This window comes from Lycorma delicatula, chromosome 8, assembly GCF_047948215.1.
Source record: "Lycorma delicatula isolate Av1 chromosome 8, ASM4794821v1, whole genome shotgun sequence".
In the NCBI taxonomy this organism is placed as follows: domain Eukaryota; kingdom Metazoa; phylum Arthropoda; class Insecta; order Hemiptera; family Fulgoridae; genus Lycorma; species Lycorma delicatula.
This window is the reverse complement of record NC_134462.1, coordinates 38,829,819-38,849,749: the sequence shown is the minus strand read 5'-3', so window position 1 is coordinate 38,849,749 and position 19,931 is coordinate 38,829,819. Positions and strand designations below refer to the sequence as shown.

At 28.9% G+C, this 19,931-nt stretch overlaps 1 protein-coding gene across 1 annotated transcript in view; it reads right to left on the bottom strand.

The window, feature by feature from the left end:
* Dscam2 (Down syndrome cell adhesion molecule 2) overlaps window positions 1-12,281 on the bottom strand; it is a 462,957-nt gene extending 450,676 nt beyond the window's left edge. The window contains exon 1 of the mRNA XM_075372643.1: window positions 11,978-12,281. Coding sequence (XP_075228758.1) covers window positions 11,978-12,278 — 301 coding nt within the window. The 5' untranslated portion in view covers window positions 12,279-12,281. The remainder of the gene's footprint in view (window positions 1-11,977) is intronic.
* Window positions 12,282-19,931: the final 7,650 nt, after the last annotated feature.

The window sequence follows — 19,931 nt, the reverse complement described above, 5'->3', positions numbered from 1 at the left end:
TCATCGAATTGAACGTTAAGTGGAAGACATGAAAACAGACACATAATTTGCTGCCGTAACTCAGCTATTTGTAAACCGATTTTCAAAAATAAAATTATATTTGGTTCAAAATAAAAGGATTAATATTTTAGCAAATAACATAACTTTTGATAAAACTAATATTTTTGGAGATATAACGAATTGAAAAATAAATATAGCCGCCATTTATAATTTGCGATGATTTTTTGCTAATTTTAATACTTTATTACCAAGACCCTTACCAAATATTATGTGATTCGACTATTCGAACTTGAGATATAAATTTTTATATAAAAATGACAAAATGTCGGACAGGGGGGAGAACGAAGGACATATTGCCATTTTTCCTAAGGATTTTTTTTGTTTAGTTTTACTAGTTGAATCCGAAAAAGTCTAGCCAGCCCACCATTTTAGAAATACTTTGTATATAAAATGAGAAATTAAAGTTAGCAAAATTAGTTTGTTGTTAATATGTAACAACAGTAAAATTGAAAACAATCAGAGAATATATTATGGGATATAAACCTTTAGTTTAACTTTAAACATACAACTTTGAATAAATTGTTTTTTATTTTCTTTTTTATTACAGTAAAATACATTAAGAATAATGAAGCATTTCTTGAGAATTTATTGATAAAAAAATTTATATAGCTTCTTTCTTATCTTATTGTTTATTTTATGAGGTATTAAGGGAAATTGGAATTTACTGAAACGTGATCGACTTTTTTCATTTTTTTTCATGAAGATTATTTTATGGATTACACAGTGAATGAAAACAAATATTTTATACAATCTACGAATATAATCAGTTCTTATTCAGCACCTACTACAAAATTTGAAATTTAAAGAAAAATTCTGTAATATTAGGTGGATATAATATACTATTATAATATAATACTATATAGTTATTATTAAGTTGTTTTTTTTTGTCAGTTTGATTATTAGTTTTAGATTACATAATGTATTATTTTTCAATTTTATTTCTAATTTAAAACATGAATAGGATTATATAAAAAACCATTTTTATGAAAAGACGGCACCATGAGACTCAAAAGGGTGTTGATAAAAGCAAAAAAAATTAAGGACTCGGGAAAACGACCCTTAATATTTACCGAGTATGAAATAAAGCTGCGTGGATTTTGGAGAAAGGCTACATATATATATATATATATATATATATGTGTGTGTGTGTGTGTGTGTGTGTGTGTGCGCGCGCGCGTGTTTGTGAAACAACATGTCGTGAGTAATTCATAATCAACGCCATGAAAACACTTAATATTACTGAACATAAACTGATGAAAATTTGTATTGATGTTCTTAAAATTAAGTGTATACTAAACAAATATTTTTTTTAATTCCGATTTTAAAGGGTTAAAATGGAGTAACAATGAAAGTTATATTTTGTTTAATTTCTCAGTAACAAAGGGAGATATCACCTTGATTTTTAGTGTGTGTAATCTTCATGTAAATGTCTAAAATTTCATGATTTTTTAAAACTCTTTATTTATATATTTAAAATGGGTAACATTATATTTTACTATTTGTGGTATTTCTCTGTAACTAATGAAGATATCAACTTGATTTTTGTGTATGTAATATTTATTTGTCTATGTAAAAACCAGTTTCTAGATTTTCTGAAATTTGTCCTTGTAAGGAGTGGAGAAAGGTAAAATATTTACAAAAATGATTGCAAATTTGTCATATTTTCAACTTTCATAAACGAGATATTCATTCGATTTGGGCTTGCAAATACTCTTCAGATAAATATCTAAAAACAGTTTTCGGGTTTTTTGAGTTTTCATAATTTAAAGGATAAAAAAATAAAAGTTGTTTTTTTCATTTTTCGTTTATTTGAATTGCCTACCGTAATTGAATCAATCTTTATGAGATCTGGTAAAACACTATGACGATAATTTATGTCTGTAATTCTCATTATGTACTTCGCAAACGAAGCCGAGACTGAAATTAGTGGGTTTTGTACTGATAGTTTTTATTAATTAAATAGGCTTTAATTTTTATTATTCTTCTCACAAGTAAGGGTTTAATGAACAAAGGGGGTTCAGACGGAAAGGGTATTTTAGCCCTGGCTGGTAAACTTCCTCTGACTGCGACAGAAAATGCAAGTAAACACAGGGAGGCAAAGCCGCGACGCGGAGGATGTTAGTATATAAATATATGCACACACACACACACACACACACACACACACACACACCCACACACACTCACACACACACACACACATATATGTATATATATATATATATATATATATATATATATATATATATATATATGTATGCACACACACACATAATATATATATATATGTGTGTGTGTGTGTGTGTGTGTGGGTGTGTGGGTGTGTGGGTGTGGGTGTTTACTTTTGTTTGTTTATCAGGCTATACAGATAAAAAATATCTACTAATTCTCTGTATGACCATGTAATAATTCTACATTAAATAAAATATCCCACTGTTGTTAATATTGAAGAAACGAGGATATCAGAATGATTCCCTCTATAAAATATAGAAAAAATATCATAATTAAATAGATATAAATAAGAAATAATAAAGATAAAATTGAGAACTTCTTTTTTTTTTGAAGTGTGGAAACAAGAATAGTTTGTAACTCCAATAAATAAAAATTATTCGTTATCGTCTTTTCCCTTTACCCAATTATTACTGAATAGTTGACCGGATCATGAAACTATATTTAACTTTTGTCTTTCCAATAATCGTCCATGAAATCTTTCATTCATCGTATTCTCATTTTCAAATCTTTCTTTATACAAGCTATCCATATCCTTTTAAGTCTTCGAATAATATTTAGATCAAAATATTATTGGGCGACTCTTTAATTTTTCATTGTCTGTAAAGTACTAGAACTGTCAGTTTAATAGTTCAGTTCTCTTCCTTAGTGTTCTACATCACAGACATTCTCTTACTGATTTGTGGTTCTTAAAATCTTTGATTTCAATCACCTGAATTTTATTTTCTTCTTTTCTCAGTCAGCTAAGTTTTTTGATAATTGTTGGTCTGTTAATTTGTATAAATTAAAATTCGAATGTAACATATCACAATGATAGGGGGATTCTTCTCTAGCTATATTCTCCCACCATCTGACAATAATTTACTCCCCTCCTGTCAAAACTTGATGCACATTCCTTCTCGTTTTCAAATCTATTCTTACTGATAAATCGGTATCTAATATTCTTATATTAAAAAATGAATGAGACCCACCCAAGCATATATTTTATAATTAAATGTTTATCTCTTGAAGTATTTTGGAGATAAAGGAAATTATTTTCTCGGAAATAAACGTTATTAAAAAAGTCTTGATACAATTACTGTGATAAGTCATTCGTAAAATTAATAAAAATAAAAATGAAAAAACAAAGGTAGGTGGATGTTTTCTATAAAAACGTTTGAAATGATAACTTGCCAAGTGATGCAAAAATTGGAAAATCGATGCTGTATAAAGAATAAATATATATATATATATTTTTTTTGTTTTCAGTCATTTGACTGGTTTGATGCAGCTTTCCAAGATTCCCTATCTAGTGCTAGTAGTTTCATTTCAGTATACCCTTTACATCCTACATCCCTAACAATTTGTTTTACATATTCCAAACGTGGCCTGCCTACACAATTTTTTCCTTCTACCTGTCCTTCCAATATTAAAGCGATTATTCCAGAATGCCTTAGTATATGGCCTATAAGTCTGTCTCTTCTTTTAACTATATTTTTCCAAATGCTTCTTTCTTTATCTATTTGCCGCAATACCTCTTCATTTGTCACTTTATCCACCCATCTGATTTTTAACATTCTCCTATAGCACCACATTTCAAAAGCTTCTAATCTTTTCTTCTCAGATACTCCGATTGTCCAAGTTTCACTTCCATATAGAGCGACACTCCAAATATATACTATATAATATATATAGTATATGTTTTGTATATACTTAATATATATATATATATATATATATATGTTTAGTATATAGTATATGTTTAATATATATAAAATAATATCTATATATTTATTATCTATATATAATAAATATATAGATAAAATAAATTATCGACCAATAAATAAGTATAATAATAATAATACAGGTTTAGATTTAACTGAATAATCAGTGAACCTATTCCTGGATCATAATAAAATTTTATTCATATCGGACAAATATCACTTTTACAGGCTGAAAATATATAAATGTTATAAAGAGACTAATAATAAAAATAGAATGGAATAAAAATAGAGTTTCAATTAATTGGCTCACCACATAGCATAAAATTTCACAAAATCGAATTATAAGCTATCTACTAAAACAGAACAAATCTGTACGTATCTTTTACTTTATAAGCATTAAAAATTATTTTTTGTAATAATTCAATATGATCCTTTGATTATTTACGGAGAACTGCCTCCGTAACTGTGGTTACATGATGTTGGATGTCATTAACTGAAGCATCCTCAGACTTTGTCCTCAATCCTCTAACGTTCTGATAACAGAATGTTAACCGGTTTATAGCCATTATTTGTTCCTAACATTGACATTCTCCAAGGTTCCCTTATCCTTCTCCAAGTTATATATTTGTTCCGGTCTTACGTCTTCCTTGGACTTAATAACAAAAGGTACAACATTTCTGCTCAAATCTTAACGAGCCATAGAACGGCAAAATCAAATTACCAGAAGGCGATGTATCAGCAGACATGACCTTCTGAAAGTGTATATCAGGAAAGAGATGAAAAGATGTTTCCTCCTTCGTTTTCAGCTTAGTTCAGACAATATTACCACCTACAGACTCCTTCACCAGATTTCGAACAACATCAGATAAAGTAGAGCGATCGCCTATAGTAACAAAAACTGATCTATTTTTTGGTCTTACTAGATTGGTCTCACTAGCAGGTCCAAAAATAGATTTTTTATTATTCATTTTAGCCGTTCTACCTTCAACCACTTTCCTCCTCGATTTTTCTACTTCCTTTAACCACAGTCCAGTTATTCTCGATAGAAAAAGGTGGAAAAGGATTAATTGGGTGAACAGGTTCAAAATCAACAGGAGGAATAATAATGATAAAGTTAATTGTAATGACACTAAAATAATTATCATCGACTTATATAAAGAACACAAAATCACTCTCTATAAAGAATAATGGTGCGTTTTGTTGTTAAATTTTTTGTATGTCGTACGTACTCACATTTTTATTTTAGCTGCTATTGGCACAGAGCGGACCAATGATGATGAGTTGGGCGGCTGCACGCAGCTCTTTCCACGACTCTGTCCCATTAGAAATAGTCTGTTGTCAATTAATTTACAGATTGTTTAATTTAATTTATAAGCGCAGATTATTTTAACTTATATTTTATATTTGTATTTTTATTTACTTGCTATTATTTGTTAATTCTATTTATCTAATTTTATTAATAAAAGAAAGGAATTATTAGTAAATATTTAGCAGTAAAAAAGTAACAACATCATTTAGCGGGGAGAGTCGTTGGCGCGCATCCGGCCATTACGTAGTCCGCTCTATGCCAATAGCAGCAACTACTGGCAACTAACACAACCTCACTCAAACACACATACAAGCCAACTGCATGTTATCAATATGAAGCGGCGTTAAACATTTATTTTTATTAAAAATTATTAAATTCTATATCTACTCAATCCTTAGGCTTATTTAAAAAATAAAAACGCCAAAATGTTCAGAAAAATATTCTTTACACAATAATAAATCTTTTCTTAAAATACTTATGTCAAATTCTTAATATTCTCACAAACATGAGGATAACGAACGCGTCGAGAGATGAGGGGGTACAGCACCCTGGCTAGATGGTTCTTCAAGCAAAGGGAGCCTGTCCAGCTAGTATTCTATTAAACCTGTTAGCAGGTTTTACTTTATTTCAGTTTAGAGTATTTCTAAAAAGATTAATAATATTTAGTCTAAATATTTATTATTCACTAATTAACATCCTCTTTATATGAATGGTATATAAACTGTAATGATGTTTGAACTTCGTAACGCAAATATTTTTTTTATAACTTCTCATAGTATTTAAATTTCTTAATTAAATGATTAAATAATAAATTTCAATATTAATATAAAATAATTAAAAATGTGTTGTTCTACATAAAATAAATGTTATGTAGATTTTACATAATATTTTAATTTAAAAGAAAAATTGGACATGTCGCTATACGAAAGATTCATCATGATGTGCTGAAGACAAATAGTTTACAACGCGAAAACAACAAGTATTGGACAATACTAAGCAAAGATATTCTACATTAAAAAAAGCAAGGAAACAGAAGAATATTTGATATAAAGATATACACAGTATTTACATAAAGTTTAAAATTCTGTGCGAATTTTCTTATGTTTGAAACTCTACCGAGATTTTGGTGAGATTATGAGTGTAAAATTTTACTTCAATCAAATGCCCCTTTCAGAGATTAATGTGCTTATTACCTTTATTAAAAAGTAATTAATAAAAAGTATCATTAAAAAATTACACAAGTTTGCAAAAAGCCTTGAATAGAAAATACATATTCGAGCTTATTTTTCAAAAAGAAAAGTTTTCTCGTAAAGCCGGACATAAATGAAGAAATTTTTAAAAACCCATTATTTTTCATTCAAAAACAGGGTGATTGTCGGTTAACGCCGAACGTTTATGTTGAGACTAATTTCGCATCTTTGGGATTTAAATCCAGTTGAGATATTTTTGGAAAAATCTGAATAAAATTTATTGATAATTGCCAATTTATTTTTAAAAAATAAATGAAACGAAAGTTGTGCTTAATAACAAGTTAAAGGATGGCGTAATCACAAGACCCGAATAGCTCTGGTGATTTGTTTAAAAGGGTAAATTTTTTTTGTATAGGTAACTCTGATGGCTGATTATTCTGTAAAATTTTATGGAGAATTTTTGAAACATATAAATAGTTTTTTTAGGAAAAGGATATACAAAAGAATATGAACATTATTTTTTAATATATCTCGTTTATTAGATTTTATTATAATTTTTAAAAGATTATTTTTATGACTTTTATAAAAGTAATAGACTGTTAACTACCTTATAATTATAACTTTGTATTAAATAACACAAAATAATTTGTAATATATTTCAAATTAAAATAAAATTTCCAGTGCTGAATATTTTGGTATAAGAAAGAAATAATTTTCTCAGAAAATGAAAGTAAGTAAAAAGTAAAAATTGCTTCTAATGAGACCATTTCATTTTAACTAAGAGAGTAAAAAAAGAAAGAATTTGAGTTAATGAACTCCTACAAAGTTTGTCACTGAATGAAATGAAACTTACTTTTGAATAGACACCACGATACGTAAGATTAAAAAGAAATTGAAACAAATAAAAATCAACCGTGTTTCAAACCGCCCAAAAAACTAATTAAAAATTTCACTAAGTATTAGATTTTTTCATGATGCCAAAACTTTTCCAAAACGGAATTAAAGTTAATTAAGAGGTGAAACTGCCTACATATCTACTTCTTACAAAGTAAATTTAATTTTTACGTTTCATAATTAATATATATACACATCACAGTTATGTTACGTATTTATATTTTCGGAAAAAGAGAAAAAAGTTAATGAAAATATTTTCCAGTCTAATTCTTTACGTTTTAAATTAATGTTTAATTCAAGAGAGTTCAGCTTTTGAACATACATTTGTTATTTCTTGTAGTAATTTAAGGCATCATCATACGATATAAAAATTATAAGAACCTAAAATGAGAAGGTGTTAATAAATTATTTAATATGTGTTATAATCAGGATTAAAGTTTTTCATGCGTTACATTTTCATTTAACACTACCTTACTCGTAACTTCGTATAACTATTATAATAAATGGGAAGTCTTAAATTATATTACAATGATAAATTTATTATACAAATAATTAACACTACCCCTTTATTGGTAACAAACATAATGTATAATTGAAAACCGGATTAATATAGAATTTACTCGTGATCTTTAAAAAAAAAAACGGAAACTTAAGGAGTTTCATTATTTTAAATAAAATTGGATAATTTTTTTTGGTTTTCAAAAAAAAAAAATAATAGGTAATTTTATGTCAGACTTTGGTAGAACAAAATAAAAAAGAAAAAAGCAAAAAAGAAAATTATCCTTAAAAACAATTTGAAGAGCCTCCGAAATGAAAAAAATAAATAAATAGAATAATGTGCAATTACCGGAGAAGAAATTGAATTAAAAGCCCGTGAGTTGGCTCAGATGCAGTTCCTCTCACCAAATCACATCTAGGGTGCACTTCCGTAACTTAGCAAGAACTGGTTCTGGTATCTGCTAGTATTATGCAGGAACCTATAGTCCACACTGCTTTTATTCCTGTTAACCGCATCATGATACCTAACAGTGTCGTCTAAATTCACAGAAACCCGACAGAAAATATAACGAAAAGAAATGGAGAATCAATTTTATCCATAAATGCTGCATGGACGTAATTCAATTACAAATCGCGGGGGAATATAATTTTTTATAATAATATAATATTTCAAAATATTATGTTATTATAGGTCAAATGGATTTATCAAAGGTCATTAAAGAAATTTTTATTAATCTTTTAATTGCTGAAAGTTTAAATTCCATTCACCTACTAACATTTTACAAATTATTACTAATAAAAAAGATACTAATTATATTTGAGTGCTGTAGACTTGTTTTTATACGTCAGAGTGAAAGAAATTGTGCTAAAACTTTTAAATAAAATTGTCACAGAGTTTTTTTTCATTAGGGGGAGAAAAAAGCTCTGCCAACCGCCGTCAGGCCCGCACTGAAAGCAGAGCGGGGCTCTACCCGTTAAAATCCTCCCCCTCTTGTCATGTAGGGGCTGGATCTAAACCATATGGTATGTACACAGCCTCTGCATGATCATCCAGGCACTCTACTATCCAAATCTAGATGACCGGAAGGCGTCCCCAGGGGACGACCGACGAGCGAGGATTCCGAGGAGTCTCCGCCGCCCACCACGAGAACCTGGCCTCCCTTCATCACCCGTCATCGAACTCCAAGTCTCTATCCATCCGCATCTCCTCAACTTGTCATCGCTTCTCCTCATTGTCCTTCTCTCCTATTATTGTTGCGATCGGTGTCCAGACACATTCCCATTTGTCGCTATTGCTGAGCATCACCACGATTATATTTTTAGCCCTCTACACACCCTGATCCTCGAGCGCTACTTAAGTCACGCCATATAGGGCAAAAGATCACCACATGCTCTGCTGTATTCAGCCCGCCGCAATCATGACAGTTACTTGCATTGAATTTGCCCATCATGTACAGATAGTCCCGGAAACATTCATGTCCAGACAGGAACTGGGTGAATTCATAATCTTTGTTATTATGCTTCCGTTTCACCCAGTTCTTGACATCACTTATGAGCCCATAAGTCCACCCTCCTTTGTCCGAACCCCGCCATTTGTCACGCAAAGTCATGTAGAGACCGTCAGTTGCTTCCTTTTTGTCCCGTCCAGCCACTATTGAAGCTCTCATTTGCGCTTGTCACAGTTGTCGGATTTTAATGAAAAACATTTTTTAAATATTTTTATTTTCATAATATATATTTTCACTTATTTCTGTGGTAAGTAATGCAATTCTAAGATGGTTTTGGCTCATACAAAACTATAGCCAAATAAATAGATAGACATATCGAAGCCTATCAACTGATTTATCAAACAACTTTTTAATTTCTTATGAAGACTGCCAACTACAGCATTTTATGCTTAAAAAAAATATGAATTTTCTTTGTAAATCTGGTTATCTGCCTAAAAATAATTATCAATTGATATATTTTAAGTGCGTTTACTAGTAATACAATTAATATATATACACACACACATAAAATTAATACAATTAATATTTATACACACACACACACATACGATAAACGGTAATTGGAGAAAAACAATCCTAAATAGAACAAATTCAAGCTACACTTCATGTGCAGTGAGTTTTATCCTGCTTTCTTCTTTTTCTGTTTAGCCTCCGAGACCACCGAAAGGTATTACTTTTGAGGATGAATGAGGATGATATGTATGACTGTAAATAAAGTGCAGTCTTGTTCAGCCTCAGGTCAACCATTCCTGAGATGTGTGTGGTTAACTGAAACACAACCACCAAAGAACACTGGCATCCACGATTTATATTCAAATCCGTATAAAAGTAACTGCTTTAGTAAGGATTTGAATCTTAGGACTCTCGATTTTAATTGTGTCTACAATTCCTTAGAAACGCATGTTTACGTTTATCAAAATGGTACGAGCATTTTTAATGTAGCAGTTTATTAAAGAAAATTTACAATTTAAAAAAAAGTTCCTTGACGTGTTAGTGATGGAAAGAGGGCTGATTAGCAAGTTAATTTATTTATTCGTATGAATAACAACAGATTTATACCAAGTTATATTTATCCTATTATTTTTATGAGAATTGATTATTGTAGTAGATATCTTTTTGGGATTCTAACCCAGAACCTACCATCTAAATAGGAGAAAACTAACATTCCACTACAATATATTTTTGAAACTGTATTAGGACTGCAGTTTTTTCGTTTATAGTTTTATATATATATATATACATTTTTTTTTTTTTTTTGTTATTCTGTAGGTCACTGTAGAATTAGACAAGCAAAAGTTATGACGCAGTCAAATTATAGTATGAGGTTTAAGGTTATAAAAAGTTAGGGTGGTGGTAAGACATTGACAATTTTTATTAAAGTAAAGAAAGGGACTTTAATAATGAGCACTCTATGATGACTACTCGTAAACTTTTTTACGTGGGTGTGCCTATTATCTGCCAAGACTCTTGATGGCCTGAACAAAAAATATAAAAGTATTGACTTAACTTTCTTTTTTTTAGACAGAGGGACTAAATTCAGTTTTACCCTTCGTTCCTTTTTTTATACATACGATTTGAAATTCTATTTTCCCAGTTTTATCCTTCTTCAGTTGATGTCCTTTAAAAATTCTGTTTGTAGAAAAGTAGATTTTCTCTTACATTATCAGCTCATAATTTTACAAACTTTTATACCAAAACTTCTATTTCGTTTTATATTCTTTTAGAATAAAAAAAACTTAAAGGAATATCTACCCTTTCGTAAAAAAAAAAAACTTTTCCATGATTTTATATACTTTGTGTCTTATCTACAACATTTTCAAATAAACTTAGTAAAGTACTTTATGCAGAGATATTTATGTACATTAAATATTATCCCTTATCCGTCTTTGACCTGATCTTGAAGAATATCTCTATTTGCCAGATTTTTCTGATAAAACTTAAGTGGAATATAAAATGAAGCATAGAAACTAACAATAAACATCAAAACTTAAAAATCATCAAATAACGTACCAGATAATAATATTTAAAGAGGATAATATATATATATATATATATATATATATATATATATATACACTAGTAGTCATTTTATAACTACAATTTTCTGGTAAATTATTTTGTTAGTAGAATAGTTATTAAAAAAAAAAAAAAAAAAAAAACACTTACATTATTTAGAGCAAATTATCATGAAAATATTTATTTTGTTATTATCGAACCAACTACAGGCTAACAATCAGTTACTACTGCCTTACATTTTTTTTTTTGAAAGAGAGTTGAATTTTGTAGAGACTCAAAAGTTTAACCAACGATTTTCTACTGAAAAAATTAAATAAATTTTCAAATTTCATAAGAGATATTTTACTCATAACCCAACAGATATAATGACACACGAGTAATTATGACGGCAGTATTTTAGGCATATAAGAATCCTACGTCGTAATTAGTATACCAATAACATAAAAAAATGTAAGTTATATTTTGGTATATTTTTTATAAATACTCATGTATATATACATAAAAGAAACTGCATTTGTTATTATGATATTAATTAATACATTTGTGAAAATTATATAAAATTGTACTGACCAGCTCTAACTTGGACATCTCTGCTGATAATTCGTCCTTGTGAATTAGAAGCGACGCAACGATAAACAGTATTATGTATATCTTGACGATAAGCATCGGCCGGAAACGGAAGTAGCACTAGTGTTCCATTACGGAGAACACGACGTACTCCGGGTACATCACCGAGACTATTTCCATCGACAGATAACCAGTCGAGCTGTGGTGGGGGTGAACCAGAGGCTGAACAATCTATCCAACCTCCTGTTGAATTACTAAATTCTACCTTGGACGGCGGTTCCATTAGGAAATTTGGACCTCGCATTTGAGAATCCCCTGAAAAAAATAAAAATTAATGGAAGAAATATTTATAATGTAAATTGTTAAAAGAATGTTTACATTGTTAAAGTAGTAGCTATACATATAAAGAAATTTCGTTTATTTTAAGATTTAAATAAAAATTGAAAGAAAAGTTAAATTATTTTATTTAATTCAGGTAGATTGAAACAATGACTATTTATTATTTATATCATATTCAGATCTAGAGCATTAAAAGATGTAGAGGAAAATAGCGGAGAAGAATATTACTTACGGTAGATATTTTTATCACTCTACAGCTTTATAAATGAAGATTTACTGATTCAGTGAGTATTCAAAAAAATTAATCCGTTATCGAATGGAAAAATATAGATACTAATTGATTTTTCTGATGTTCTGGTACAACCTTTTTGAATAGAAGCCCGTAAGTAGTTACAGCTTTTCTTCCTATATATAGTTTATTACATCCCTATTTCTCAGACCAAGATTTATTAAGTAGAGCTGAAGAATAAAATGTTGGGAAACAAATAGATTCTAGGATAGAAAATGTACAATATCAGTTTAATCTCACAACCTAATCATCTGAAATGATTAGGTTGTAAATGATTACTTTCAGAGAAACTCGTCATAAACTCTTTAGAAAGATGAAATATGACTTGATATAAAATTATACTGACTGCCATAATGCAACGTTTGTGTGTGATCTGAAATGGGACAAAATTTGTTTATAGAAATAGCTTCCAAAGAATAAGAAGGTACTATTCCAGATCTAACAGGGAAGTGGACTAAGGAATTTGTTTCCCATTGGTTTTTTTCAATAAATAGAAAATACGATGATTTATTAGCTTGGTATCAGTCTGAAATTCAACTAAGATTTAGCCCTATAAACGAAAACTTTACCCGGTTTATCAGACTACAGTTAACGGACATCACTACTATCAAAAACAAAAAAAAAAAAAAACGTTGAGAACATCTTTTTGTTACTAAGACGATTCACATAATTCACCAAGAATTGAAAGACTAGGAGATATTTATAAATATATTTTATAAAGTAAAATATTTAAGGTACTTCTGTCCGTATAAAATAGTCTATTGTTTTCACTGCTTTTATCCAGTGGGAAAACACCGGTTTTATACTTTAATTATTTAAAAACGATGTTGACTAATGTTCATCCAATCATATTTTGTATTTGGTTAATTTAAAAAAAAAATCCTTATGAATAATATGATCAAATAAATAAAAAAAAAAAATCTTTAAACTAGCTGTTGATAAGAGGATTATAATAAGTACGATAATGTGAGTTTGACGTTAATTAGGTTGTTATAAATCATTACTAGTGTAGGTTATTACTGTTTATTTCCGCTCTATTATATCATATAGAATATTATCATACGTTTTACCAGAGCGCATAGACTGCTACTGTAAAATATTCTTCACCAGCATACAATTACAATTGGAAAACCCCGGTATTAAAATAATATTTACCAATTCTCGAAGTTTAACACTCAAATACGGAAAAAGTTCAAACAACTCCTAAGAAATATTAAACATTTTCTCTTATCTTATCGTTAGAAGCCCTTAAATTCATCTGACAACTTTATGTAGTTCTTTTGAGTAATGAAACTTTTCATTTTGATAGAATTATTAATAATTCCCTTGATAATAGTGTCTTTAGACAAACTTTTGACTTATTAGTTATTGATTTTTTTTTTTAGCACAACAAAGACATCAAGAAAATCTAAAAAAAAAAATACCAGAGTTGCTTTAGTTTAAATAAATATTAACTTTGAAGTATTTTTAAACAAAAAAGAAATACAGTTTTAATCCACATAATATTTTAATTCAGCTTTAGCTAACAAGGTAAAAAAAAGTACGAGAATGTAATTTAATTTAATTTGATATTTCCCTTTCCTCTTTGATTTACAACCTTTCAAAAAATTGATAATTTTAATCACTATGCAAAACTGAAAAAAATGCATATCACTATGATCTGAAATATTACAGAATATATTTTACGCATACCTACAGTTCAAATTTAAAATTAAAAACGTCTTTTTAGTTAATAACTTACACAATTTAATTTATTTATCTTTAAATTGGTGATCAATTTTCTTTAAAAAATGAGTAAAAAAAAAAGAGATGAATGGGAGCAACAAGTGTATAAGGTAGTTATTGAGTTAGTTGAGTCACAGCGAGAATAAGATATGAGTTCTCTCTTTTTCGAACTCTATTTCTTCTCATACTACACATCCTAGAAAAAAAACTTTACATTCTACTTCCCTAAATGTAGGATGATTTGCATTTATAAACAAAGTTTATGTATACGTAAAATATTAAAAAAAAATATTTTTTAAATATCTTAGATGATTTATAAAATAGGTTATCTATCATTATTAAAATAAAAAAAATAAATAAATAAATTTTTTTGTTTTGTTATTGCTTTATTTACAATCAGTTTTACAATCAGTTTCCTGAACAATGAAGTTATAAGTAAATTGTAAATCTGAAAACCAAAATTTTTCGCGATTACAATACTTCCTTTACTTCGTACAAGGAAGTAATAATAAACATTTTTAAATTAATTAGTTGGAAGTAAAGATTTAAGTAGGGTACAATTTTTATCGACGGGATATTGGTTAAACAAACTTTCTCTTAATGAAGCCTCATTTAGTTAAAACTATTAAACGTATTATATTAGTAAATTAAAAGGAAAAAAAATGTATATAATTTTTTTTTCTGTTTTGCCTCCGGAACCACCGCAAGGTATTACTTCAGATGATGACTGAGGATGATATGTATGAGTATGATATGGATGATATGTATAAGTTCAATGAAGTTTAGTCGTGTAAAGTCTCAGGTCAACCATTCTTGAGACGTGTGGGGTTTATTGAAACCCAACCACCAAAAAACACCACCAAAAAATATCCATGATCTAGTATTCTAATCAGTATTAACTACCTTCACTAGGATTTGAACCTTAGAACTCTCGACTTCTAAATGATTTCCGATGATTTCACCACTAGACCAACCGGATTGATTTATATACATAATAAAAAGAAAACATTTGCAGAGCGGTGCATTCAAAAAAAAGTTTAAAAGTTTGATACCAATAAATTACAAGTTATTACTTCCAGTGTTATTTCTCACGTTTTTTTTTAATAAAATTAAAAAATAAATAACTAAAATTTTTGTTGTCTATACTTTCTTCAAAGTATCGTAAATTTGGTCACGTAAAAAAAAAAATTACTTAATATGTTTTTTAAAAGAAATTAAACAGCTTAAATACTTACAAGAACTGAAACTATCCTTCTTTAAAGAAATTTTGTGTTGTAGTATAACAATAGCTATCATTAACGACGCGGTATTAATTTTGCCAACGAGACATAATTAATGTTATCTTTACCTAAGACTTGTTAAAATCATAATATTGATGACATGCTCTGTTATACCACAGCCGCTTGTTTATAACAGAATAGCTTTAGTATTTTAGTATTAATTAAAGCATATCAAAATCTGCTGTAAGAGACTTTAGGAAAAGATATGAATTAATAATACGTAAAGGAAATCAGAGAATATATTAATTCTTAATCGACTAACTTTAATCTCAAATCATGGTTGGTTGATTTATTTTACAACAAGAATTAAAGAATAGTCTTTATTTGAATAATAATAATTCATCATATAAGTTCAAAGTTTGTTCGTGGAAATATGGAATAAAATTTTTTTCCCATATAAAAAATACCAAGAATGATTTAAATCCCCTCCTGGAACCTTCCTGATGAAAGGCTGAGACGGTCTCTCTTCCGTCATTTGTTGGCTGAATTTTAGTATTTAATTGATTTTTAATCAGTGTTTAGAGAATGTTCTTACTTATAATCTTATAAATTAAATATGATATTAAAAGAACCTAAGAGGTAACGGCGGGTATTACTGCAATCATAAACATTTCAGTATAATTTATTTTAAATAAGGATTATTGATAAATAATTAACAAACAGATTTTTTTTTTCATTCTCTTATACAATGAGTAACGAATTAATGGGACTTTTAAAGCATAAAACTGAGAAAAACGAGAAGTAGTCTAGAATGTAGGAGCGAAAAGGTAAGCGATTTGCCTACACTCGTAATTTTTTATTTTCCATTATTTCATACATTTCTTAAAGATAAATAGATAGTAAATTTTTATTAATTGACATAATTTTATCATTTGGCATATTTTAAAAATAACACATGATAATAGGATCTCAACTGAAAAATTAAATACAACTAGAAAATTTTGAATTCGTTCAACTACAAAATTTCGTTTCATAGAATAATTTATCTTAAATGACATTAATTTTCAACTTAAAAGGTCAAGGGGATGAAACTGTAGAGCAAGGTCACTCTAAGTATCTCGAGATTTCGACTAATTAAGGTAATATTTTTCTTAGGCACTTTTGTTAATTAAAAAATAATATTTTTTTTAACAGCATTAATTCAAGATAAGATTTGGTTTGTAGTATCTGAGTGATAAAGGTTTAATTATACCTTTAAAAGGAGATATCAGAGAAAGAGGGTGAGAAAAGAGCTTATTATGGATAGAAGTAAACATTAAAAGTAGTATTGGAAGTAATATTTATAGAAGACGATAAATAAATGTAAAGGAATCACAGGATAAATACTAGAAATTAAGTTATTTATTCTGAAGTAAGTCAATTTATTTTTGACAATGAAATGAAAGGAAAAATCTGGTGTTAGTAAAGTGGTTAGAGTTGAACTCTTACATTCTAATAATAAAACATGTTTAAATTTCAGATTCTATCATTATTTTAATTTCGTACTCGAGACTATAATCATAAAATATTTACGAAAAAATAGAGATAAGGAAAATGAGAAAATTTATGAGAAGGGAAATCTATATATTTATAAATGGTATAAGGATATGAAGGGACACATCTCTTTAAAAAAAAAAAAAAAAACTTTCCAGTTAAAGGTGAAAAAAAGATATGCTCTTAAGTGATTATTTCACTGGGTAATATCTTGTGTACTTCAAGTTTAATATCGTAGATATTAAAAATAAAATAGTATTTTACGTATACAAAATTTTCCGGGAGTTATCCAAATTTAAGGGACTGTTTCAGGACATCAGAATAAACAAAAAGATTCAAATGGACAAATGCTACATCAGTGCATTTTCTCCCTGTCCACCATGATATGTTTTTTAATGTATTAAGATATTTTAACGAGAATTGCTGTACGTTTACCAAAACATCTGCAAAATAAATAGATAAAATTTAAAAATATTTAACTTAATTACACATAGAAGATTGAAAATGTATATTACTAACCATTAGCAGAAAATTACTGGGGACCATTTATAAGATGTGTTTCTAGCAGCTTCTATGAGATTGATTTCTCTATCTTCTAATTGCAAAAAACCGCCAAAGTTATTCCGCCTAAGCTTGGTAAACTTCTTAAAATAGTATAAAAACCTTCCGTTAATCTACTTTAGTTCCCCATTTACATACTTATACTCTCTAGTGCGGGTCTGAGAGTAAATTATAATTTAATTGGAACATTCTCCTAGCCACTTAATTTTAAGGATGAACGAGGTTTCCTTTTTGAAGAACTCAGGATAGGTTCTTCAGGGCTTTTAAAATAAAAAGCAAAAAACAAAATTATAATTAAAACAATTGATCGAAAATCATTGTTTTAAATATATGGTGCATTCATCTGTGTAAAGGTATTCCGATCTCCTAAGGAATAATCAACAGTTTGAATATCTACAGGTATTGAAACGCTATCTCGAATGAGGTTACTCAAAACAAGTTTTTCATTTTCTACTCCTGCTGGTAGGAAACAGTTTTCTCGCCCTGTTTTGACGGCGGGAACACTATTACAGAACTAACGTATAGAGGTAGGTTTTGGAAAATGTCCAGTGGATCTCTTTATACGAGATTGTAGGAGTAGTTAATGGCAATGTGTATGGATCTACCCAAGAATTGGGTATTGTCCTTATGCAAGGATTACACAAAAATCCAAAATAGAGCTGTGATGCTTATCGAGTATTTCAAGTTTCATATATCCTCTTAAGACATATATTCTGACTGAAAGTAATTTAACTTATATAAAAACGTTTTACGTAAAGATATATTTTTTGGAAGTTTTATTATAATTCATAAAACAAAGTCAAAAAATATTATCTAGTTACTATAATGTTAAAAGAAAAATGAAATAAATAATTGAATAATCTAATGTTTGGGAAATAAAATTCTACATAAAGAACAAAATCTTCTTTTCTTCTTGTAAAATATAAATTTTTTACAGTATTTTGGAACAAAATAAAATCATAATCATCTGTTTAAAATCTCAGTATTTTGTATCGGTACAGATTGTATTCAAGGTTGATCATAAATCTTCATGCTATAAAATTCAATATAACATCATATTTTAAATAATTTATTGAGGTAATTTTAATGTAATCTTTTCAATATTTAAACTGTTGTTTTCAGTTAAATAATTTGAATTTTTATCGTTTAACATTCAGAAAATAGAGAAATTGTTCATTACTTATGGGAAGAATAATATTTTCATTTAAACAAAACACAAATTTTAGAATGAAATAAAACGTAATTTCTCTGTCATCGTAAATTTTTAATTTTTTTCTTTTTCAACGCTTTACAGTTAAATAATGTTTTCACTGAATATATTTGCATTATCATTCTTACTTCAATGGATTACGTATTAGCTACTACTTTAGGATTACATCAAAATAGTAACCTTGATAAAGGAATAAGTATTGATTTCTTGTGGTTAATAATACTATTTTCTTGAACAGGACAGGCAAGAATATTGGATTTTTAAAACCATGGTGAAATGGCATGTTCTATTCAGTTAGTCCTATGTTCTAATTTGACTTTACGACGAAGGCCTCAACAATTTAAACTTGAGTTTCTACGCTCCGTAGGATATGGTTCTAGAATAGGTCAAATCGGGATGATTGTTTCTTATCAATGGAGCGGTGTTGCTTCTACCAATAAGTTGGTTGGAGCCGGATGACTGAAATAAGGTTTGGTTAGCCGCCATTGTACCAAGTCCGTTCTCGTCAAAGACCCATAGCCCTTGTTGAAATTTTCATGGAAGCTAATTAGTTCATTCACAGTTCAAGCATTGTATTTTGATTGGCAGCTGGAAATTTGGTGAATGAACAGCTTTAAATTTTGCTTAGTGGCCCATCACGAAATGTCGATAAGAGCAGGATGGCCCGTGAACGATGAAGAAGGTACATGACGTCATTTTATTCAGATCTAGTACTACTAATAACCAACTGAGTTGTTCTAGTAGTCAACTCGTCATTACAAATCAGCTGATTTTGAAGTCGAGAGTTCTAAGGTTCAAATCCTAGTAAAGGTAGTTACTTTTATACGGATTTGGATACTAGATTGTGGATACCGGTGTTCTTTGGTGGTTGGGTTTCAGTTAACTACACATTTCAGGAATGGCCGACCTGAGACTGTAAAAGACTACACTTCATTTACATACATACATATCATCTTCATTCACCTTCTAATACGTTACGGTGATTCCGGAGGCTAAACAGAAAAAATCTACCAATAAGATCGTACTTGATGGTAGGGTGGTGATTCCAGCCGTCCAGTCAGCGGGGATCGGGCGGCATCT